Source organism: Musa acuminata, chromosome BXJ2-3, assembly GCF_036884655.1.
Source record: "Musa acuminata AAA Group cultivar baxijiao chromosome BXJ2-3, Cavendish_Baxijiao_AAA, whole genome shotgun sequence".
Lineage (NCBI taxonomy): Eukaryota > Viridiplantae > Streptophyta > Magnoliopsida > Zingiberales > Musaceae > Musa > Musa acuminata.
In genome coordinates, this window is record NC_088340.1 from 486,230 (window position 1) to 507,521 (window position 21,292).

Below are 21,292 nucleotides of genomic sequence, written 5' to 3' on the forward strand. Positions count from 1 at the left end.
ACCTATTGTGCAGGGACTTGGGACTCGAAGCCCCTTGCAGATTCACTGAGAGAACATCCTTTTTTTTTAAATCTTCCTTCGGAGTAATCCCATAGACGATCTTACATAATCGGGACTGAACCAAACCGTGTTACTTCCCGAGCCACGATATAAAATGAATCAAAATAATATTCAAAAGTGACTAACGTATCTTAATAGTCTAAAGATGCTCCTTATGCTTGATGCATCTCACCTAACACAAAAGTACGCACCTAATGGGATAAAGTGCACGATGCACGTTAACCTAATAAGATATATTCTTGTATCTAATGCATTCACCCAAAACAAAAGTATCCAAAGCCCATGATGCACTCTGATTTAATAATGAATCTTCTTTTGTCTAATATGTCTATTTTGGATAAAAAAAAAAATTAAAACGCTTGATGCATTCAAAAAATATCTCCTACATTTATGTGTTTATCCAAAATAAAAAGTTATTCCCCATTACTATAAGCACTTACAGAGTGCTTGACATGCCTTAAGTATATGTATCTCTCATGATTGATACATCCATACAAAAGCATCGAAGGTACGTGATTTTGTATGGATACAAAACATAATTATTGAAATCTTGAGATAGACATTACATTTAGGTATGAATAAAACTTTACCCTAAAGCATAATAAAAGAATAAATGATATGATAATTATTTGTAACTAATACATATGGATACCACATTAGCACAACAAATAAATGAAATAGTTCAACAATAATGCAATTATAGTATAATATCTCTAATTTCAAACACTCAAAACTTATTTTAAACTATCGAAATATCTTTAGTTTTTTTTATTCAATATGAACAGATATTAATCTGAGCTTCATATGGACCTTAATTAGCTTGCTTCTAACATAAGTTTTATAGGAATTATCTGAATAAAAATTGATAGTTAATAGACATTATATAATGAATGAATGATATATTATTATTATTAATTAATAAAATATAATAAAAAATTAAATTATGTTAAAGTGTAAATATAAACATCCTTAAAGACAAGCTCTAGTTATATACATCTTTAGATCATATGTTAAGTTATAGCACCTTATTTGTTTTCGAAGTCCAATAAAACATACGTGAGCAGGCTTGAAAAAAATAAAAACATTGCAACAAAAATTCAAGAAACAATTCGGGCCGATTTGAGAGTAGTTTTCAAGATTGATATTTTAGAACAGGTTTTGAATTGTTTTCAAAATCAGTTTTGTTTTCTTAGAGAGAGAGAGAAGAGGGGGGGGGGAGGGAGAACTGAGAACAAGACAAATTTGTTTCAGAAAACAGCTACCAAAAAGCACTTTTCAGAAAACATTGTTAGTCAAACGGTTTTTGTTTTTGGAAATAAAAAATAAAAACATTTATTGGAAACACTGCGTCGGTGTACTTCGCCGCGGACTAGCATAGGATGTCGCACTCCCTCTTCCCGTCTCTCTCTCTCTCGACTCTTCGGCTCCTAAACCCTAACCCAAGTTCTCGCTAAGGATGGCGTTCACGGGGCGGTTGCAGGAGCTGATGAAGAAGTACGGCAAGGTGGCGTTTGGCGACCACTTCTCCGTCTCCGCCGCAGCCATCACCGGCTTCTACGTGGCCATCAAGAACAACGTCGACGTCGAGTCGATTTTCGAGAAGGTCGGCCTCTCGTCCCGCGTCCCGGACAATGATCGCGCCTCCGGCGTGGTCATTTTGGACGGCCATGATTCTTTGTCGCCTAAGCCGCCGAGGGAGCAGCAGCAGTAGATGAAGATGACTAGGACGGCGGAGCTGGCGGCGTCCAGTGGCGGAACCCTAGCTCTGGCTATACTCTGCAACAAGGGCCTGTTTCCGGTTAGGGTCCCGATAACGATCGCCTTCACGCCGCCGATGGCCAGGCTCTTGGCGCGGAGGAATCTCCTCAAGCATCACGTATGATCCTTCTGCCCAGAACTGTATCTTTTCTGTCGGAACCTCTTCTCCTTGTGCTTCTTGATTGCAGATGGTTTTAGGTACTGGAGGTAAAACCATGAAAGCTATCTGCAGTTGTTCCCAAATAACTTTTTGTTGTTACCTCCGAATACAAGCAATGGAAAGATTGCATTTTGACTCACCTCTTGCTTCGATTATGAGCTTCAAACTGTCTGCAATAACTCCTAAATAATATTGGTTATTACCTGGCAGTAAGAACAATGAGAAGATTGCATTTTGAGTCGCCTGTTGCTATGATTATGAGAATTTCCTGTGGCTTGTTCAATTATGAATATTTTGAGCTTCCACAGGTCTTTAGATATGAAAACTCCATGTCTTGATTTCCATTTTTTCCTTTGTCATACAAAATTTAGTTTGTCATATTTTGCTTAAGGTAGAACAATTCTTGCTTTTGATTCTTCTAAAGTTTGGAGGCATTATAGAATGAATATAGATTATAGTGGTGATCACTGAAAATTCCAAGAATAGGTTAGCTCGTTACAAGCTTTTGCTTGTGTGGGATATTGTTTGTCCGTTAGATGTTGATTCAATGCATAGTAATATTTGAATAGTGACATTTTATGGACCATGTTCTTAAGTTTCTGCCTGTAATATGTATATCCTTGCTACGATGCATTATATCGTATTTCTAAGGCTATTTTTCGTAGCCTTCTCTGGAATTATCGTATTTCTACGATGCATTATACGATGCATTATATTGTATTTCTAAGAATCTTTGTTCTCTGTTCAATTGGATTGAGATCGGTCAAGTTGAAACCACCACAATTAAAGGCCTAAAAATCCGATTTGATTAAAATTTGAGCTAATCTCATAACTTAAATATCATCTAAGTATTAAAAAATATATTATTTCTTAATTTGGTTGATCCATGAATTATTTGGTATTGATCCATGATTAATTTGCATTATTTGATAATTGAATCGGATTATTTACTTTACTAGTTGATATCTATTCTTATAGAACTCATTAATATATTTGAGATAAAAGACATTCTATGAAAATAAAAAGGAAATTTCTGAATCTGGTGTGATATTCACCGCGTTTAGGAATTCTTTTTCTGAAATCCAGAATCCAGTGTGCTGTTCACCATGTTTAGGAATTCTTTTTCTGAATTCTTTATGAAATGGGAATGCATAAAACTAAACCATGAGCAAATCCACATAAAATAAATGCTTTATTTTGGGAGACTTGAACAAGTTTTGCTACTACTAAAGTTATCCACAGAAATATATATATATATATATATATATATATATATATATATATATATATATATATATATATATATATATATATTGGAACTTTGCAAGGATATACATATATATGAACATACCTTTATTTAAAGATGTGCTCTTTGCTGCTCCGAACAAAACAGCCGATTCGTGAACTTCCATTGGATCAGGTCCTGCCTTGGGTTCTGAGTCACAGCGGTGTCTTCTTTCCACCCGCTCTTCCTATCTCTGCCTTTGCTCCGAGGCGGTGCAGGGAAGATGTCGTCTGCGTCGCCGTTGTTGGCCACCAGGTATCTCTTTCTTTCTCATTCTTTTTCTACATGTGCCTCTTTCTCACATGACTATAAGGTGTGGGCCGGCTCTTGATCTGGTGGATTTGACCTGTTGATGATCCACAGAACAATCTGATGTAGCTGCAGAGCTTCACGGAGGCTGAAGATACGCTGAAGCTCCATCACATTGTTCATTGCTCCTTGGATGTGGTAGACGAGAGAGGTTCCCCTTCTTCTTGTTGTTGATCTTTTATTCTTTCTCGAATTCTTCAGTTAAGGGCGTTAGTGTGGTCACAGATCTTGATTGAAAAGGACTTGTATTAAAGAATATTTGATGTTAGAAGAATTTGAAGGGATTGAATGATCTTACTAATTAATAGTGTTCCGCTTAGCGTATCAGACACAAGTCACCTGTATGGTGAGAGTACGAGTAATTGAAAAAATATATATTTATGCAGATAGAGAGGCTTTTTCTTTTCTTAAGTAGATGATATAATGCTCACTGGATAAGTTCTTATTGAGAAAGATTAGAGCTCAGTACTATAATAGACGTGCTGTATCCTGAATGGAGAAACACTTGATCTCATATATTGGATAGACTTTACATCATCCTTTTTCCTGACATTTTAAGGTGGTCCTGGGCCATTGTTGCAGTACAATTAACAACTAAGTTCTTCCTAGGCTAGATGATGCATACGATCATCAGCCTTATAGAATATTAGAGCTTAGCGTTAGAGGAGCTCAAGAACTACATAAGATGGTCATGTACTGATCCTGGATGATAAAAGGATCGATTTAATGAGGCTCATTGCTTGTAGTACCAATTCCTAGGAGTTAGGAAACTTTTTTGTTAAAAAAAAGTAAGCTTGATGATGGGTGCATTTTATGACTGCATAATTGTTGAGTTTTGATGAGTTAACATTTGCATGTACATGACAGGTGCTGGTCAGCTCGAGTTTCTATGATATATGCAAACTAATCTAGGTGAGAACTTGTAAACGAAATATTTGGAAACAAATATTGTTCTAACCTCTATGTCAGCCATTATTTTGTTGTCTATTCTTTTTACTCTACATCCAATCATGGTTATAGCATATGAGTGGTGCACTTTTGCTTTTGCTATTCATCGTTTTCTCTACATCATGAATAATTTCAGGTATTTCTGTCTTTACATATGTACATATTTTGCATATCGGTTTTTTTTCCTGCCCATTTAAAACTCAAATGTGAGTAAAACAATTGCTTCTTGTAAATCTTGGACATAATATCCCTTCCAGATGTATTCATTTTATGATCATATGGTTCATCAGCTTATGGAGGTTCTTCTGTTTCATGACTTCCCATGATAGAATTTCTAGTCTACTAATTCTTCAAGCTGTTTGTTACCTCATTGGATCCACAAGACTTTTATGCATTCCCCACAAGGAGACATCCTTAGTTGTCAGTGAAACTAGACCTTTTTGGAATTGCTGAACCATTTATTCACTTCTGAATTATTGTTACCTATGACAATTATTTATGTTGCATATTCTGATAATTGTTGATGTTGACCTATAGAAGCTTCAATTGTTTTTTATTTTCACATGCAGGAAAATATTTGTTGCTTGCCACACCTAGTGCCGTTACCCTTTTCCAGTCTACTGATTCTCATAATAATGTTTTTATCCGGGATCAGCTAGATAATGATTCAGGGCCAAAGCCCAACAAAAACTCAGTTTAATATGGTAAACTCATTAGTCTTCTTACCTGGTAAATAGTTATGCTTTTTTCATATCTGACATATATTTTCTATTCTTATACCAGGACATAGTCTATATTCCACGGAATGGCGATTAAGTGTAACATGCTAAGAAGGCATGTTCTTTTCGCTTTGTTACTTAAATCCTGATTCCTCTGAAACTTCTTTTAAGGCGCTTTATCTCTATTGCTTAATGTCCTGAAATTTCATTTTATGGGTCTTGCATATTGATTTCTTATACTTGACTTTTTATATAAGAGCTTTTCAAATTTATGCATAATAAAACTATTCTGATTAATTTGCAGGGATAACTAACCTCAGCATGTAATTGCTACCATTGAGTGCTCCATTTCTAGGTTGGCAACTTATTACATTAGATGGGCAGTTTAAGAAGTTAGATTCTTAGCTTAGATTTGACATTTTTTGTGTGACCATCTTTTTCGATTCCAGTTGAGTCTCTGGGCATTTAATAAGTTGATGCAGTGTCAGGAACTAATGTTTGAAGTGTAACAATCTCATTTCTTCAATAATGCTAAATATGATGTTGCTGTTCTAAGTGATGATTGTTTCTCCATATTCTTCATTGAAACTTTCCTGAACTTAGCATATGATATTTCTTGTCAAAGATTATAATTCGGTATCAATATTATGTAACTGAAATATCTCAATTTTGTTTTAATTAAATGTTCTAAAACTGCCAAGTGTTATTTAAGTTGTTTTCCACTGTCTCTTGGCACTCAAATATCTCAATTCTGTTTAAATGTTGAGTACATGCTCAATTCTTGTCCAAAGCTTTGATTAAGCCACCTATTTTAACTCCGAATACATCCCATATATCCGTGATTAGTGATCTCTAATTACCTTCCTGTGAATTCAATCATCAAGAGTGATGAAATTCCATCACTTTTTTATTTTTCAGAACTTACCAACACAAATATTATCACCATCTGAGCACCCAAGCACGTGGGCTTCACTCCTAGAAGAAATGAAAATTGGTTTCTGGGAGCACCTAATATCTTATGTCTTTACATGATAATGTTGTACCCATTGTTGTTCTAGTTATTGGTATCACAGTCTCTGCAACTCAAATATTTGACATGCTCATTAGGCATATTAGATGATCACGATTCCCACCAGCGATGTGGAATATTGGGGCCTTCATATGCTCATCATTTTGTTGTCATTGTGTATGATTGGTCCCTTGCAGGACTTTTAGTTCATCAGGGTGCACAACAGTTTTCAATGTGACACACACACCATGTGGTTAACGTAATATATTTGTCATTACTTGAGCCCAAAATTGCACCTAGGCTTCAGAAAAGTGCTCAGAAGCTATTATTTTGAGACAGGTAATGACATCTGTTCTCCACATCATAATCCATATTCCACATGCTGTAATTGGTTGTGTTACAAGTTAAAAGAAAATAGCTTTGTTATTATTTTAGTAAAGTCCCTGCAGTGCTTCAATGAAATAATGGAGCATTCTGGGCTGCAGAAGCAATATGCACAAAGCATTATAAGTTCTTCTACATCTTTATATTTTTCATTTGCATTATTGGTACTTCATGCCTTTTGCTCAAAGTGGAGCAAGAAATTAACAAAAAGCAGTTTTCAGTTCATGAAACATCACTGTGCCTCGATAATCAACTTGAGTCCTATTGGGATTCCATTTCTTTTATTTCTCTTGAGTCTCTCTGCCTTATCTTAGAGTTGTGAAAATTAAATGGAAGTAGAAACAGATATACTCTATCTTTAGCCATCCTTTGTACAAGGCATCTACAGGTGCTGAAACACTTATTTCAAGCTTTTTGTTTAGCACAATCAGTTAAATTGAATAGACACCAAATGACCAATGTGACTACAATATCAAGAATAATGATCCTTTACCAGAATAGTTGGGATCAACAATATTGTTGCAGATCACTTGTTTAAACAGGATAAATATAACATCATAAATGACATTATGACATGTCACTCCTTTCCTTTTGGCAGTGAACAACCCAAAGAGAAGTGGGCCTACATTAAATGAGACATGTCTTGGTATATTATATCCAAACGAGATTTACAAAGTGTAAGTGCCTCTAACATATGATTTTTTTTTTTGGTTTACCACAGCTTGTGCAGTTCTTTCAGTATCTATTTGTGAGGTTTGGTGGGTTTTTGTATCTCTGTGTTCCATACTTATTGTACCTTGATTTACAGGTATGGTTATCTAACCATCACAAAGGTCAAGTCTCTTATGGTGACAACTGATCTAGATGTGAATTATGCAGATGTCAGAAATGTAAGTTTTTCACACATGATAGTTCGATCCATCATTGTTTGCTAATCTTTGTTAATGAGATGTATTTGAATAATTAATACATACCGAAAGTAACACCAATATTTAGGCCTTACAACTACACAATTACGGCTTCATTACCATTCATCTTCATCTGGTGCTGATTAAACATTGGTGAAATAATCTGATGAGTAGGAAGCAACAACAGGTGCATCCACAAAAATATTAATAATCTAGATATGCTTCCTTTCAAGTCAATTGTAAATTTGGCCAGGCTGATGACACCTTCACTTAACAGTAGACCAAATATTTCTACTGTATTATTTTGGAGGTAGAAGTTACAGAACAGCAAGAAATTGGCTTGTTGACAAAGATAACTAACAGGGACAAGTAAAATGCATGCCCTTCTAGAAGAGTCTAGAATATGTGTCAGTGTTCTGGAGTTTCTGACCTCGAGCTGAAATGGGTAGTTGACAAGGGTTGTTTATTCTGATTAGCATGCCTTTTTCTGTCTGATTACTAAACATTCTTAAATTTTTTTCCTCCATTAGTTAGATGTTAATATTTCTTTATTTATGGTGTAACTTTGCAGTGATGTGCTTATATACACTAATAAATAGTACTTCTTCAATATCTATGGTAGTCTTGAACAGTTGAACAAATGATCATCATCATCATCATTGTAATCTCTCTATTAACTTGCTATCCCATATTGCGATTGGTGCAACATTAACCACAGATTTATAGTGGAATTAAACTTGAGTTTCTCTTGACAGTATCATAATGATCACAAAAAAAAAAAATTGCATATGCTTTGTGAATTTGACAATTTCCTACTTCCGCCTTAGAACTTGAAGAATCATGTTTTTCCCTTCAATAGGTAGACTCTAATATTTCTTTACTTATCGGATACCATTGCAATGATGTATATATACCATAATAAACGTTTACTTCTCGGATATCTTTGTTAGTCTTGAACAAACTTGCACTTTGATAGTCATTACAATCCTTAATGATGCAGTTTCCTTTGGTGCTCATTTCCTCAGGAGTCACAAGTTCAACATTCAAAAACCTTTGCTGGGTAAATGACACTTTGCTGGGTAAATGACTCTAATATTCCTCAGGAGTCAGCAGTATCTCCAACTCCCTCGGGTCTGTAACCACTGGGTAAATGACACTTGTTCTGTGTTGACTCGGTGTTGAAGTCTTATCTAATTGGAAGCATATTGGCAAATCATCTGCGATGTTCCATCTTCTAACCATTCTTATAGAGCAATGTTCTCAGCTCAGTTTACTCGGTTCTTATCCCTGGCTTTTGAATTGTTTTCATTAGAACCATGTATTTATGCTTTTTGTCTGGTAACAACAGCTTGCTCACAGAATCAATCATTCGTCTTTTGTAGCTTATTACGTTTTACAGATTCAAAACTAGGTTTAAAACAGATGCCACCACATAAAGAACAAGAACAGGAACATGAACAAAGTCCAAAGAAATTTTAGGGTTATTGTTCATAATATTTATGTTGTGCATGTTATCACAAGCCCTATCAAGCAAGCCTACATAGGATATGTACACGCGCTCTCACGGCCATGGCTAGTTCAACTCCATACGAACTCTCGACAACACACGCGCCCCCTCTCCGCTCCTCCTCCTTTGCTGCAGCTGTCGATGGGCGTCGTGACCATGTGCAGATCGGCGATCAGACGGTACCGCTTCGTCCTTCGCCGCAGACCCGTCTCCTCCTCCTCCTCCTCCTCGGCCTCCAATAAGACGGCCTCGGGGGGCGGCCGGTTGTTGACGGATCGAGGGGAGGAAGAGGAGGCCGAGGAGGACGAAGCGGCCAAGTCGGCGCTGCTGCTCTCGCTCAGCTGTAGGAGCTGCTCCGCCGCTGCCAACTCCGCGGCCGTGAAGGGACCTCCGGCCGACCGCGAAGGGCTTCGCGCTCCAAGCGGAAGCAGCGGCGGGGGATCGGATCGGGTAAGGGTTCTTCCCATCGTCCTCGAGCAATTCTCGCGTTCGCTTCTTTTTCGTGTGGGTGTTGGTTTTTGGGCGAGCAAGAGCTTCGCGGTACGGTGTCTCGCGGATAATTTCTACGGTCGGTGGTCCTCAATGACCGTTGGGATGGAGTTCTCTCGTTAACAATACTAATTTCTAGAGACCACTCGAGAAAGCTTCTTGAACGTGCCTAGCACGTGAGTGTGAGAACCACTTACTGGGTAAACAAACAGCCAATCTGATAGCTTGGACTACTCAATCAGTCAGAAATTTGGAGCATTTCATGCATTGTGTTAAAATATTGAGGTTCTAATACCAAAATATAAGACAGGAAGAGAAGAGGATTTCATCAAATAAATAAGGAGTTGAGGTAGTGATATGACACCAAAACATAGCTTGTGCTATTAAATATATTAGGGTTGAAATAGTACATAGATAAATGCCAGTAAATTCATTAGGTCTTTATCGTAAAAATTATGAATTACTAGTATGAAAGAATGATTGGTCTCACTAAAACAACAAAGATTTGAGGAACCAATTTATTAAAAATAATTATTACGTAAATTAAAGAGAAAAGTGGAGAGACGAGGGATTATGTATGTACCAATTTATTAAAAATAATTATTACGTAAATTAAAGAGAAAAGTGGAGAGACGAGGGATTATATGTATGTATGTATGTATGTATCAATTTTAGCTTTTATGTTTTTGGTCATAGTCCCCTTAAATATTTATAGTTTATTCATGTTTAAAATAATTTATATATTTTAAAAAATATGATATATAAGTGTCTCTCGTCAAGTTTGAGTTAACAGAAATCTAAGTCTGCTTACATGACATGTTGATTCATAATAAACCATTAATATAATGACACATGTAATTTATGGTTAAGGTCTATTTTAGCTATTGTGATTTTGATCGTGGACCTCTTAAGCCCTTATGATTTACTCGTGTCTAAAATAACTCTCGCATTTTAAAAAACGTAACATATAAGACCCTCCCATTAAGTCTAAGTTAACAGACGTTAAAGTCTACTTACGTGACATATTGATTCACAACATTAATATAATGATATATGTAATTTAAATTTTAAAAAAAATTGAGGCCTCCATCAATGGCGAGAAGATGCGTCATTGTGGAAGTGACCACCAGCAACAGTATCGAGCTGCTATTGCTTAGCATAGCGTTGTATGCACGTAGCCTCTCTTGCACTAACGACAAACTCAAGAGCTTTCGGATGTTACTCGCAAACTCTAGGGCGCATACCACTATGGCGCTGCTCACCACCACGAACGACAGCTGCTTTGATCTTGACAAGTACCACCATACCTTGTAAGCCACATCCCCCACGAAGCACGACATCACGAAGACGGAGGGCAGGCGGAAGGAGTAGTTGAGCTAGTCCATGTAGCCCTCCTGCACCTACTCACTCTCCCTAACCAGCTTGTTAAGGAAGAGGAAGTTGCGGAGGCCGTAGCGATAGACGAAGGCGGAGAGGCAAAGGTAGGAGAGCTCGAAGGTGAAGGTGAGGGAGAGTTAGACCACCACATCATAGGTGTGACGAGTGGGGGTGCAAGAGAGGATGAAGTGGGAGGCGGTGGAGACAAAGACGTCATCTAATGTCAAATTAGTCGACACACATCCACTTGAGGTAAGATCGGAAGCTCTTGAACTCGTCATCAACACGAGAGAGGCTGCATGCATATGACACCATACTAGGCAATAACAACTCGATGCTGTTGTTGGTGGTTGCTTCCACAACAACGCCTCCCGCCATTGATGGAGGTTTAAGTTTTTTTTTAAAACTTAAATTACACGTGTCATTATATTAATAGTTTATTATGAGTCAACATACCACATAAGCAGACTCTAATATATGTTAACCCAAACTTGACGGGAGGAGTTTATAAGCTATGTTTTTTAAAATATAAGGGTTATTTTAGACACGAGTAAATCATAAGGGCATAAGAAATCTATGACTAAAACTGGGCTAAAATGAATCTTAATCCTAAATTACATATGTCATATTGATAATTTATTATGAGTTAACATGTCACGTAAGGAGACTCTAACGTTTGTTAACTCAGACTATATTTTTGAAAATATATTAGTCATTTTATATACGAGTAAATCAAGACTACATAAGCTAAAATGAATATATATATAAAATTATATATATATATATATATATATATATATATATATATATATATATATATATATATATATATATATATATAAAATTACAATTACAAAGTAACTTTTTTTTATTTATGTTGTTACGAAGAACAACATAACTAAGTTCATCCCATACGTTGTTGTGCATCTTAGGAACATAATTGAGTCAAAACAAAAGCTTAATCTTCATCATCTTCCACGAAGAAGGTGGAGGTCAAAGCCAAGTTGGTGGTGGCGGTGGGGGATGGCGACATCTGCTATCGCTGCCATGGCGGTGGCCATGCTGCTGCTGCAGCTGATGATGGTACTGTTCACCCCATCCGCTGTCACTTGTGCAGTCTAGATCTGCAATTGGCCCTCGTTGCGGCCTCGCGCCGTTTCGAGCAACATGTCCCTCACCTCTTCTGCTCGCACCACCAAGTTATTATTCCCTTTCTGTACAAGTTGAGAGGTGTGTTTAGATCTCGCCAAGGATTTAAACATAGTGTTATGGATCTTCTTATCATGAAATGCTTGGTTGCTACCTCAACTCTGAAGACGTTGAGTACCACTGTTCTCGATGTGGTGACACTGGCATTGGTTACTTCCAGGCTTAGTGCGTTCATGGCCTCCATCAACCTTGCAAACCCTCCTTGCCTGTGCTCACACAGCACCATCAAAAAGAGCTCGTTGGCTGTCAGCTGCTTCACCTCCACCTGAGGCTGCTCAAATCAACACAACAAGCCTCCTAAGTCAGGACGCATCGACAAGCTTGTTCCTGTTGCTCCGAGGAAAGCAATGGAACTCACCTCCATTTGCTGCTGCTCGTCGTCGTCCTCGTCGCTCATTGGCTCCTTGCCTCGGTTGATCATCCCATTAGGAACTGGAACGTTGCCTTCGTCCTCCTCCTCGTTCTTTTCCAGCCCGTCCTGCAGATCTCTCACTTGGTTCTGTAACTCCTTCACGTACTCGATGGCGTCTCCCAGTATCGAGGCTTTGTCCATCTGCATAACACGAGCAGATACATCATCACCTCCACCGGGTAGAAAGGAGCATCAAGTGTCTGTGTTAAGGTAATGTGCATTCGACCTTGGTGATCTTTGGAACCATGGACCGCAGGGCATGGAGCCGATCCCGGATCCTCTGCCGCCTCTTCCTCTCGGCCACGAGGTTCTTAGAGTGGTGCCGCTTGCCAGGCCTTTGTTCCTCGTCGTCTTCGCTTCCCCCGGAGGCCAAACCGGGACGACGCTGTCTTCTTGCCTCCCTCTTCGGCGGCTCCTCCTCATCGTGCTCCGCAGATGGCTGCGAAGAAGGCTCGGCGTCGGCGGTGGTCAGTAAGGAGTTGAGGTACGCTACTGTCTCATCGGTGGAAGCGTCCAAGAAGGAATCTCCCTTCTTCGGCCCACAGAAAGGGTTCCATGGGGAGGTGGGAGGACTGGCGGCCGTTGCTTGTGGTGGGAACCATGGCCGGAGATCATGGGCAATGGTGATGTCTGGGTCCCCATTGTTGTTGGCCATGGGCAGGTCAATGGCCGGGCTGTTGCACTCGGAAATGAAGGGCTCCAACATGTGTTGGCTATCTCGAGAACTCCGAAGACAGTTTCCACAGGCATTCCTCACAGATATAATAAATCAAAGAGAATATCGAGGTAATACATATCACCTGTTCTTAAGGAAGAAACTTCAAGTGGCAAGAAAGCAGTTGTTTGTCAGTGTAGGAAAAGATGTGCTATGTCTGAAAAGGCTGCATGCTCCGCTGACACTGTAACTAAAAGTAGCAGGAGAGGATTTCCATACCACAGTGGCAAACTTCCTTCTTCGCATATACGATGACTACTCTCTTTGACTGTACTGAGAGGACGGGAGAGTCATAACGGAAGTAAATGGCGAGAGAAAGGAGAGAGGCTGAGGAGGACCGGAGAATGGAGAATCATCTGATGGCTATGGGTAACTGCAACATCATGTGGGGGACAAGAGAGATCCCACATTGTGGCACGACATGTGTTGTCTGAAATGGCCCCAACCTTTGTGGAATATTTTCACAAGGAAAATAGATCATGATGATGTGGTGACAGGCAGAAGAAATTGCTTGATTACTTGTTGTTTTGGAGTCAGTTGGGGTTAGGTGAATTGCCATGAAAGTATGTGAGAGATGGTTGGTTCCCAGGAATCGTAGTACTATTATGCAGAAAACATCACCATTTATTTATCCTTCACCTGGAGCCATTCCATGTCCTCAAAGATCATGGAAAGGAAGCACTGCAGGATATGTCTTTTTATATTGATCATGAAGCATGAAGGCATTATATCACATTAATTTAGCTGTCAGAAACATATGTTCATTTTTATTTGGATAGCTCATCGTGTGTCATGATTACTTCTTCCTGCAAGTACTTTTGATCGCCGAAGAGACAATATATATATATATATATATATATATATATATATATATATATATATATATATATATATATATATATATATATATATATATATATATAATTCTTTGTTATTGAAACTCTTATTCTCATCTAGCATATTAAATAATTCATTTAAAAGGCCATTGTCCCTAATCATAATTTGAAGTGAAACTAAAAATCATGTAACAAAGATGTCGTGATGTAATATGAAGAGGAACGTAACCTATTATTAATCATGAATCCATCAGTTTTTTCAACATAAGGTGATGGATGCTATGAGTTATTTTAGAAATTATTAGGCTTCAAGTTTTTATTCTTCTTTTTTTTTTCTGAAGCATTTTATCGAACAAGTGGAGGGAGCTCAGCTGCGGATCATGTTATCATAGACAAGGATGTGAGGAGGGGGCAGCAACAGTTTCTTTGAAGCAATATGTCGAAATAAGTAGAGGGAAGGAACAGTGTTGTGGGGGTTATCGGAGGCACACGCGTGGATCATGCTATTGTAAAGAAGGACAAGAGGAGGGTAGGAGGAGCGGCTTCTTTGGAGCATTTCGTCGAACGAGTGGAGCGAGCTCTCATGGGCCGCACTACATACATGGGAGTGGATCATGGTTAACACTGCTTGCGGTCACTTCAAACGCACACACTCATTTCGTTCGGGGCTCCTCCTCGCCCTTAGACAACCATGCCAGACTCGGTAAAGGAGCTCTACTGATCTCCTTGACCTCAGGAGAGAGAGAAGGCGCTTGGCATAGTCCATGGTCGAACTGGGTCCCAACAGAGGAGGAGGAGGAGAAGGAGAGAGAAAGCAAAAGGGCGGAGGAGAAGGAACAGTTCACAAGGAAAGATAGAACCACAGTGAACCGATCCGATCCGGTCTGATTCAGTTTCCCCTTTGGGTGGATTCCCACTCGATTCCCGTCAATTAAGTGATAAAACTGAAAAAAAAGGACACCCTAGTAATTTCATAATAGAGGGTTTATTACTATTTACAATATTTTTCTTATTATTTATAACTTTATTTTAGTTATTTTTAATATTTTTAAATTATTTCTTTACAAATATACGTAAGTATCTTCTTTTTCCTTCAAAATCTCTTCTTCATCCTCTTTAGATGATGGTATCAAGGGGGCGCAGCGAGAAGAGTTGGACACCATCGACCAATTTCAGCAATAGTGATAAGCGACATCGACAATGAGTGAAGAGACAATAAGCAACATCGTTTACGACACTTGTGACGAGAGTTAAGGGGTTGTCACATAGGTGTTATCGTCATCAACAACAAACAAAGATGTATCGAAAGGAGTGACAAGTATGTTGGCAATGAGCAAGATTGACGCCAATGACATCAGCAAAAGCGATGGTACGATGATAAATAAGAAATTATTGGGAAGGAAAAAAAAGGATAAATTAATAATATTAAGATTATAAATAGTATAATAATATTTAATTATTTTGTGATAGGTTATCAATGGCAAGGGAGCTTGTCAATAGTAAAAAGGAGACTGAATAATAAGGTTCAACAATTAAAAAATAAATAGTGATGACTTTTTTTCAATAAATTATTCAATTTAATTTAAAGAAGAACAATCTTAAACATAAATGAGAACAAAACTTCGACCATATGAAATAAGATAAAAAGGTAACATCAACCAATATTATAGACATTAATCTTTATCTAGATAAAAGAATAAATCATAATGTTTAAAAGTAAATTATTTTAATCCAACACAAAGTAAAATGTTTAACAATATAATTTATCCAACATAATTGTTATGATTCGGAAACATACGAAATTCTTAAAGATCAAACTGATTATTTATAATCGTCAAAATGTCACTGAATGGTTTAAGCTCAAAAAAAAAAAAAAAATCAATTTGATAGGGAGTATTCTAGCACCAATCACAGGTCGTCAACTGACAACCACCAGAAAGTTGATGTGAAAGACAACACGGCATCTGTCTGACGAGGGAGAGGGCTAGGCTAGTGGCCGACACTTTCTCGATCATCCCCTGCCAACCCTACACCGCACGAGGCGGTACAAATCGACGCTACACCATAGAAGCCCGAACAGGCTGACCCACGCCGTAGTGGGCTGTACGAGTCGACCGCCCATATGAATGCATCGTAGGAGGCATAATGACCCTTGTAATCGTAGTTCCCTCCCACCGGCTCTATAGGTATAAAAATCAGTCCTCGACGCTTGAAGAGGAGACCGATCTAAAAAAAAACCCCACTAGATATATAACTAATTCCCCATTAGCTAACTTAAGCATCGAAGGGGTAGAGTTGGGAATCACATTCGTTGTCGACCTGTTGTGCAAGGTCTTGGCGGAGATCGAATCTACTCTAGTTCTACCTCAGGATAACCTCAGAATCACCCTCGCCAGCCCCTGCTCAGCTTTAGCCACTCCACCCTCCCTCGAGAAGACTCACTTGGACAATTTCGTGCCTTCGGGATAAGACAAGTCAGTATCGATTCCTGGTCCAATACATCAAGTTAATATTTTAGTGCTAGAAGGAGAGTCATGAGCCCTTAGCTCCTCTTAGGGGAGAGCATTGATAAGGATATTTAGTCCCACATTAGTTGAGGAGTGGGGGAATCAAAGGCTTATAAGTCCGCTGAGTCACTCTTACTCCTTCGAAGGCTTACAAGTTGATCATTTGCTTTCTCCCCATATTGCAATTGAAACAAATAATAAAAAAAGTCTCAATGGAGGGTACGAAGGGTATTCTCCATTCGTCTAGCCATATGGGCAATAATCTCAAATAGACAGTTATGAGTTACCTCATCTCTTGTTACCTACGTGAACAAGAGGCCAAGGGAGACTATTGAAGGCGGTTAGAGAAACCTCTTACGACTTTGGTCTTCGTGTAGGTGACACCTTGAAAGTTCGATGTTTCTACCTCGGAGACACCTCAGACAACCCCGAGCATATGAGTTTGGACCACATTGGGCTAACTAAGATGTCAATGACTTTTTCCCTCAATATTTTTAGCACTAGAAGGAATGTCCGATGTTGTAGGAACGATTAATCGTCAACTCTTTCAATGAACACTCAAGCGAAGAGACTTTATCCTCAACCCATAGTACTTTCACCTAAGGGGAACAATAGTCACCCTTTTCGTACATAGGCGCGTCCATCTCAACTTAGATGCTGATATAATACTAGCATCTATTCAACAACCGGGTCTCTCACCCCCAAGGATGACCACGAGCCACCTGCTTATTCCCATCAAGGTGTTCTTAAATCTCACTCAACAAGTGCAAATACTAATAGGCATGATATAAGCTATCACTCTGCTTTTACCTCTGTTAACCCAACAAGTTGTGCCACCAGCTCAATTGTCATTATCGGCTCCACCCCAACTAGCACCAGCACTCGTCTAGGTTCCCCGATCTAACGTGATGCCAACATCCCAAGAGTGCCCAAGACTCGTCGAACTATTAGTCGAGGGGCACTTCAGTCCCCAACCATCGAATTTGACGGGCCTCAACACCATTCTACCCTGCCTGAATCCGAGGCTCAATCGATAGAGTCGACAAAGGACTCCCTACGGATACAAATGGACCAACATTTGGAGAAAAGAGAAAGTACTAATAGAGAAAAACCAAAAGGCGAGAAAAACCCAAATAATGGCAAATATTTAATCTTAAAAGGTGAGAAAAACCCAAAGTCTATATAAAACACCAACGAATAAGCAAATGTGGCAATACACACATAGCAAGACCAAATTTAGAAAATAATGGCAAATATTTGATCATGGGACGTGCCATGATCAATAATGGGACGTGCCAACACAAAAACGCACACAAGAAGTCCAAATTTAGAAAATAATTTCAATATTTGATCTGAAAGTGGAGAACAACTCAAAGTCTATAGACAGCCAACAAGAACCAAATGTTGCAATACTGAAATTTTGAACACACACACACATAACAAGTCCAAATTTAGAATATATTGGCAATATTTAATCTTAAATTGGAGAACAACTCAACATCTATAGAATACCGACAAATAACCAAATTTGCCAATACTGAAAATTTTCAAGGCCACATTAGAACGAAAACTGACCCTTTGTCAAAGGCAGACTTCACTATGGTTTCTGTTATGAGCTAAAAGCTCAAACCTAAAGTAATGGTAGTAACCTCTGTTGCAGAGTGAAAGCCAATTTTCCAGAACAACTACTCTTCTTCAGCGATTCAAGGATGCCAAGGGAGAACTACCAACCAAATAGAGAATCAAAACAGGCTAAAGCCAAAGAATGGAGTAATTAGAAGAGCAAGTCCCATGGATATCGCGACGAGTGAAGCAGCCCATGTTAGCTTCTCTGTGATCCTAGGGGCCCTTTCTTTCAATGCTTCTGTGCATGTACCTATGAATACTGTGTAACTCGCCATTGCGAATACAGTGCCGACGAGAAACATACAAAGAAATGCAGCACCAGCCAGGCGCGACGGAAGTGCCAGTGCCGGCAGGATTATCATGAGTGCATCTGGCTGCAGACCATGCACAATGCCAGTGGCGAAAGTTGCCAATCCAATTTTCCTCTTCCCAGTGGAGCTCAAATCTGAGGGCTCATCGAGAGCAACACAAGAAGCGGGCACCTCGGAAGCCTCCCTGATTCCAAGAGCACCTATCACTAGCAGAGTTAAGCCAACAACTCGAGTCCCCCATGTGCGGAAAACCTCAATGTGAAGACGATCTCTGAGCATAAGAAATAGTAAACCGAAAAGCACTTGACCGGCATCATGGCCACATCCCCAAAGGGCTCCTACTATGGCACTCTCCATCTTTGTTCTTCCAATCGATAAAGGAGCTAAGGCAGCAAGATGGTCGGGGCCTGACAATGTATGCAGGCAACCAGCTAAAAAACCAGCCAAAGCACTACTTAGTAACTCAGTTTTAATAAGCTGTCCGCCTAAGTTGGAAGCAGATTGCACTCTGGCAAATGAAGGTTGGGCTAAAATTGAATTGGTTACTGTCAGTATAATTGCTGAAAGGGCCGTGACCACAGCAGCGCGAGCAACCTGAAAATTTGTCGATCCCAAAATTATGTTATAAAATTAACATGAAATATCGAAAATAAAATTAATGTTTAGTACTAAAATTTGTTCCGAAACCTAGTGCAGATATACTTCCGCATGCAATGTTATTCTCCGTTTTTTAGTGGATGGTGCATAAGCATACATGGTAAACATAAGAATTAAGAGCTTTCCCAACACAAAGTATCTCAATCATATAGAAGCGAAATGGGAAATCCAGTCAAGTATTGAAATGTCTTCTAGGGCAAGAAAGTCCAAAGTTAAGAATGCTGCAAGAAATTGTTTCTAAGTGGCACACAGTTAGATTCTTCCGGTTACAAGGTAACCATAATCAATTAGTATTCTCAGACGAGCAATAGCAGTTTCATCTTATATCGTTCACACATATTCAAGCTGGTTGCCCCTTGTTGGTTCCATCAATTTGCAGCCTCGACTGAAAATGGCAACTTTTGCAGTCTTGGTAAACTATCATGACTGCCTTCTTATCCTAGTGATGATTGCCTCTCAAAAGACCAAACAGGCATTGAAACCAAATTTATCAGCCAAGAACCTAAACATATGGGAACAGATGCACCAAATGGACATGAAGATTGGCACAAAAGACCAAATGCAAGAACCCACAGAACGTTTGCAAATTGCTAATAGTTTGGAAGTTGTCCAAAATAACCTACAGACCTGATGCTCCAATATGAACAAGAGATCATGAAGAGGTCATGTCGAGACATTATGAGGCCATTGATGCAACAGTACATACAACATGATTGTCAAAGACCTAACAAATGGACATCATGTCTGCTGATAATTGCAGTCAACGATCACAATGATCCAACCAATAAAAAGCTAGCATTACAAGCATAGGAAGCTTTATAAGAGGATTCCAATAAATCCAATGATGGCAGCAAGTTCATTCTATATAGCGAACAACATGCTTCATGACACCAAAAATTTAGTCACAGTCTTAACAGTCTTCCATTGGTTATTTTCAAGATCTAAAGCCACACAGGATCTAGTGAACACAGATAGCTCTAATCTGACCAGCATGGAATAAAGACTAAATATGGTGCAATCTCAGACAAAATTAGATGAATCAGACGTCAAATGTGACCACTTCATATGGTTAAAGTAACTTCCTGTTATAACACATGAATCATCTGATGCTTAACCCAGAAACAGGAGAACACTGCTATCATAAGAAATCTCCCGATCTTGTAAGAGATCAAGCTAATCCCACGCGCTGTATCAGGTGAACAGCGAGATTTGAGTCAAGCAGAAATCGAACAAAAGCCTGTAGGTTCATGGTCAAGAACAAAGGTCCAGAGAAGGAAAGAACAAGCCACGGAGAAGACACAAGATCACACCTTTGGCAGGGAACATGCATCCGGTCCTCCTCCGGCGATGAATCGGGAACGAGGCCGAGCAAGCGGTGCCTCCCCTCGGGAGCAAGAAGGCGGCGGAGCGCTCGCAGGGGAGGACGAGGCGCGGGAGGGACAAGGAGGCGGGCCATCTCGTTCGTAGAAGAGCGCGGTCAGGGGCTTGGGACCCCGCCCTTGCGTCAAACAAGGGCTCAATCTCAGGTCGGACAGGGACCGAAGGGAGAGGAGTGGTCGAGGCCTGAAGAGCCGCAGAGGCTCTGCCGTCCGAAAGGGGAGAGAAAGGGAGGAGGAAGAGGAAGAGATCAGTCTCTCCATGAAACTGCGGTAGCAAGCCAACTATTTTGCTTCTTTTGTCTTCGGACAGCAGTCCAAAATGCTACAGGTCGAACACCAAGAAGAAGAAGAAGAAGAAGAAGAAGAAGAAGAAGAGGGAGGGAGAAGAGAAGTTGGAGAAGGAAGAGAAGGGAAGGGTTCCTCTCTCGGTCAACCGACAACCACCTTTTGCCATGATTTGGGACTCCACCAACAATAATATACTGAGAATAAAACTAATTACGATTAAAAGGCTATTTTATATCTTTATTATCCAATTATTATTATTATTATTATTATTATTATTATTATTATTATTATTATTATTATTATTATTATTATTATTATTATTATTTATAGCTCGATGCATCCAACTCATATGAATACAACAAAGTGTACCATAAAGTCTTAATTGGGCATGCCACACCAATATGACATTTTTATTACATTCCTCTCTAGTTAAGCTTTG

The 21,292-nt window shown here is 39.2% G+C and overlaps 2 protein-coding genes and 1 pseudogene across 2 annotated transcripts; 1 reads left to right on the top strand and 2 right to left on the bottom strand.

Annotated features, from left to right (window-relative positions):
• Positions 1-1,435: 1,435 nt before the first annotated feature.
• Positions 1,436-8,921, top strand: LOC103977407 (uncharacterized; annotated as a pseudogene).
• A 2,906-nt stretch (positions 8,922-11,827) lies between these two features.
• On the bottom strand, positions 11,828-13,898 carry LOC135606703 (transcription factor ABORTED MICROSPORES-like). Its single transcript, XM_065097823.1, has 4 exons — positions 12,761-13,898; positions 12,481-12,675; positions 12,217-12,393; positions 11,828-12,127 (listed from the first exon to the last, which is right to left on the bottom strand). The coding sequence occupies exons 1-4, from the start codon at positions 13,238-13,240 to the stop codon at positions 12,032-12,034; spliced, it is 948 nt and encodes a 315-aa protein (XP_064953895.1). The 5' UTR covers positions 13,241-13,898; the 3' UTR covers positions 11,828-12,031.
• A 4,131-nt stretch (positions 13,899-18,029) lies between these two features.
• LOC135606704 (chloroplast protein FOR GROWTH AND FERTILITY 2-like) lies at positions 18,030-21,008 on the bottom strand. The gene is made up of 2 exons (XM_065097824.1): positions 20,497-21,008; positions 18,030-19,123 (listed from the first exon to the last, which is right to left on the bottom strand). Exons 1-2 carry the CDS (start codon positions 20,824-20,826, stop codon positions 18,335-18,337), a joined length of 1,119 nt encoding a protein of 372 aa, XP_064953896.1. The 5' UTR covers positions 20,827-21,008; the 3' UTR covers positions 18,030-18,334.
• Between the last annotated feature and the right edge of the window lie 284 nt (positions 21,009-21,292).

What these genes read in the sequence shown, in the direction of transcription:
- LOC135606703 (XM_065097823.1), bottom strand. Translation starts at nt 13,240, where the DNA reads ATGTTGGAGCCCTTCATTTCCGAGTGCAACAGCCCGGCCATTGACCTG. An exon ending in ACGAGCAGCAGCAAATGGAG is followed by an intron (nt 12,394 to 12,480) that starts GTGAGTTCCATT and finishes TGATTTGAGCAG; the next exon opens with CCTCAGGTGGAGGTGAAGCA. An exon ending in TCAACGTCTTCAGAGTTGAG is followed by an intron (nt 12,128 to 12,216) that starts GTAGCAACCAAG and finishes CAACTTGTACAG; the next exon opens with AAAGGGAATAATAACTTGGT.
- LOC135606704 (XM_065097824.1), bottom strand. Translation starts at nt 20,826, where the DNA reads ATGGAGAGACTGATCTCTTCCTCTTCCTCCTCCCTTTCTCTCCCCTTT. An exon ending in ATGCATGTTCCCTGCCAAAG is followed by an intron (nt 19,124 to 20,496) that starts GTGTGATCTTGT and finishes ACAAATTTTCAG; the next exon opens with GTTGCTCGCGCTGCTGTGGT.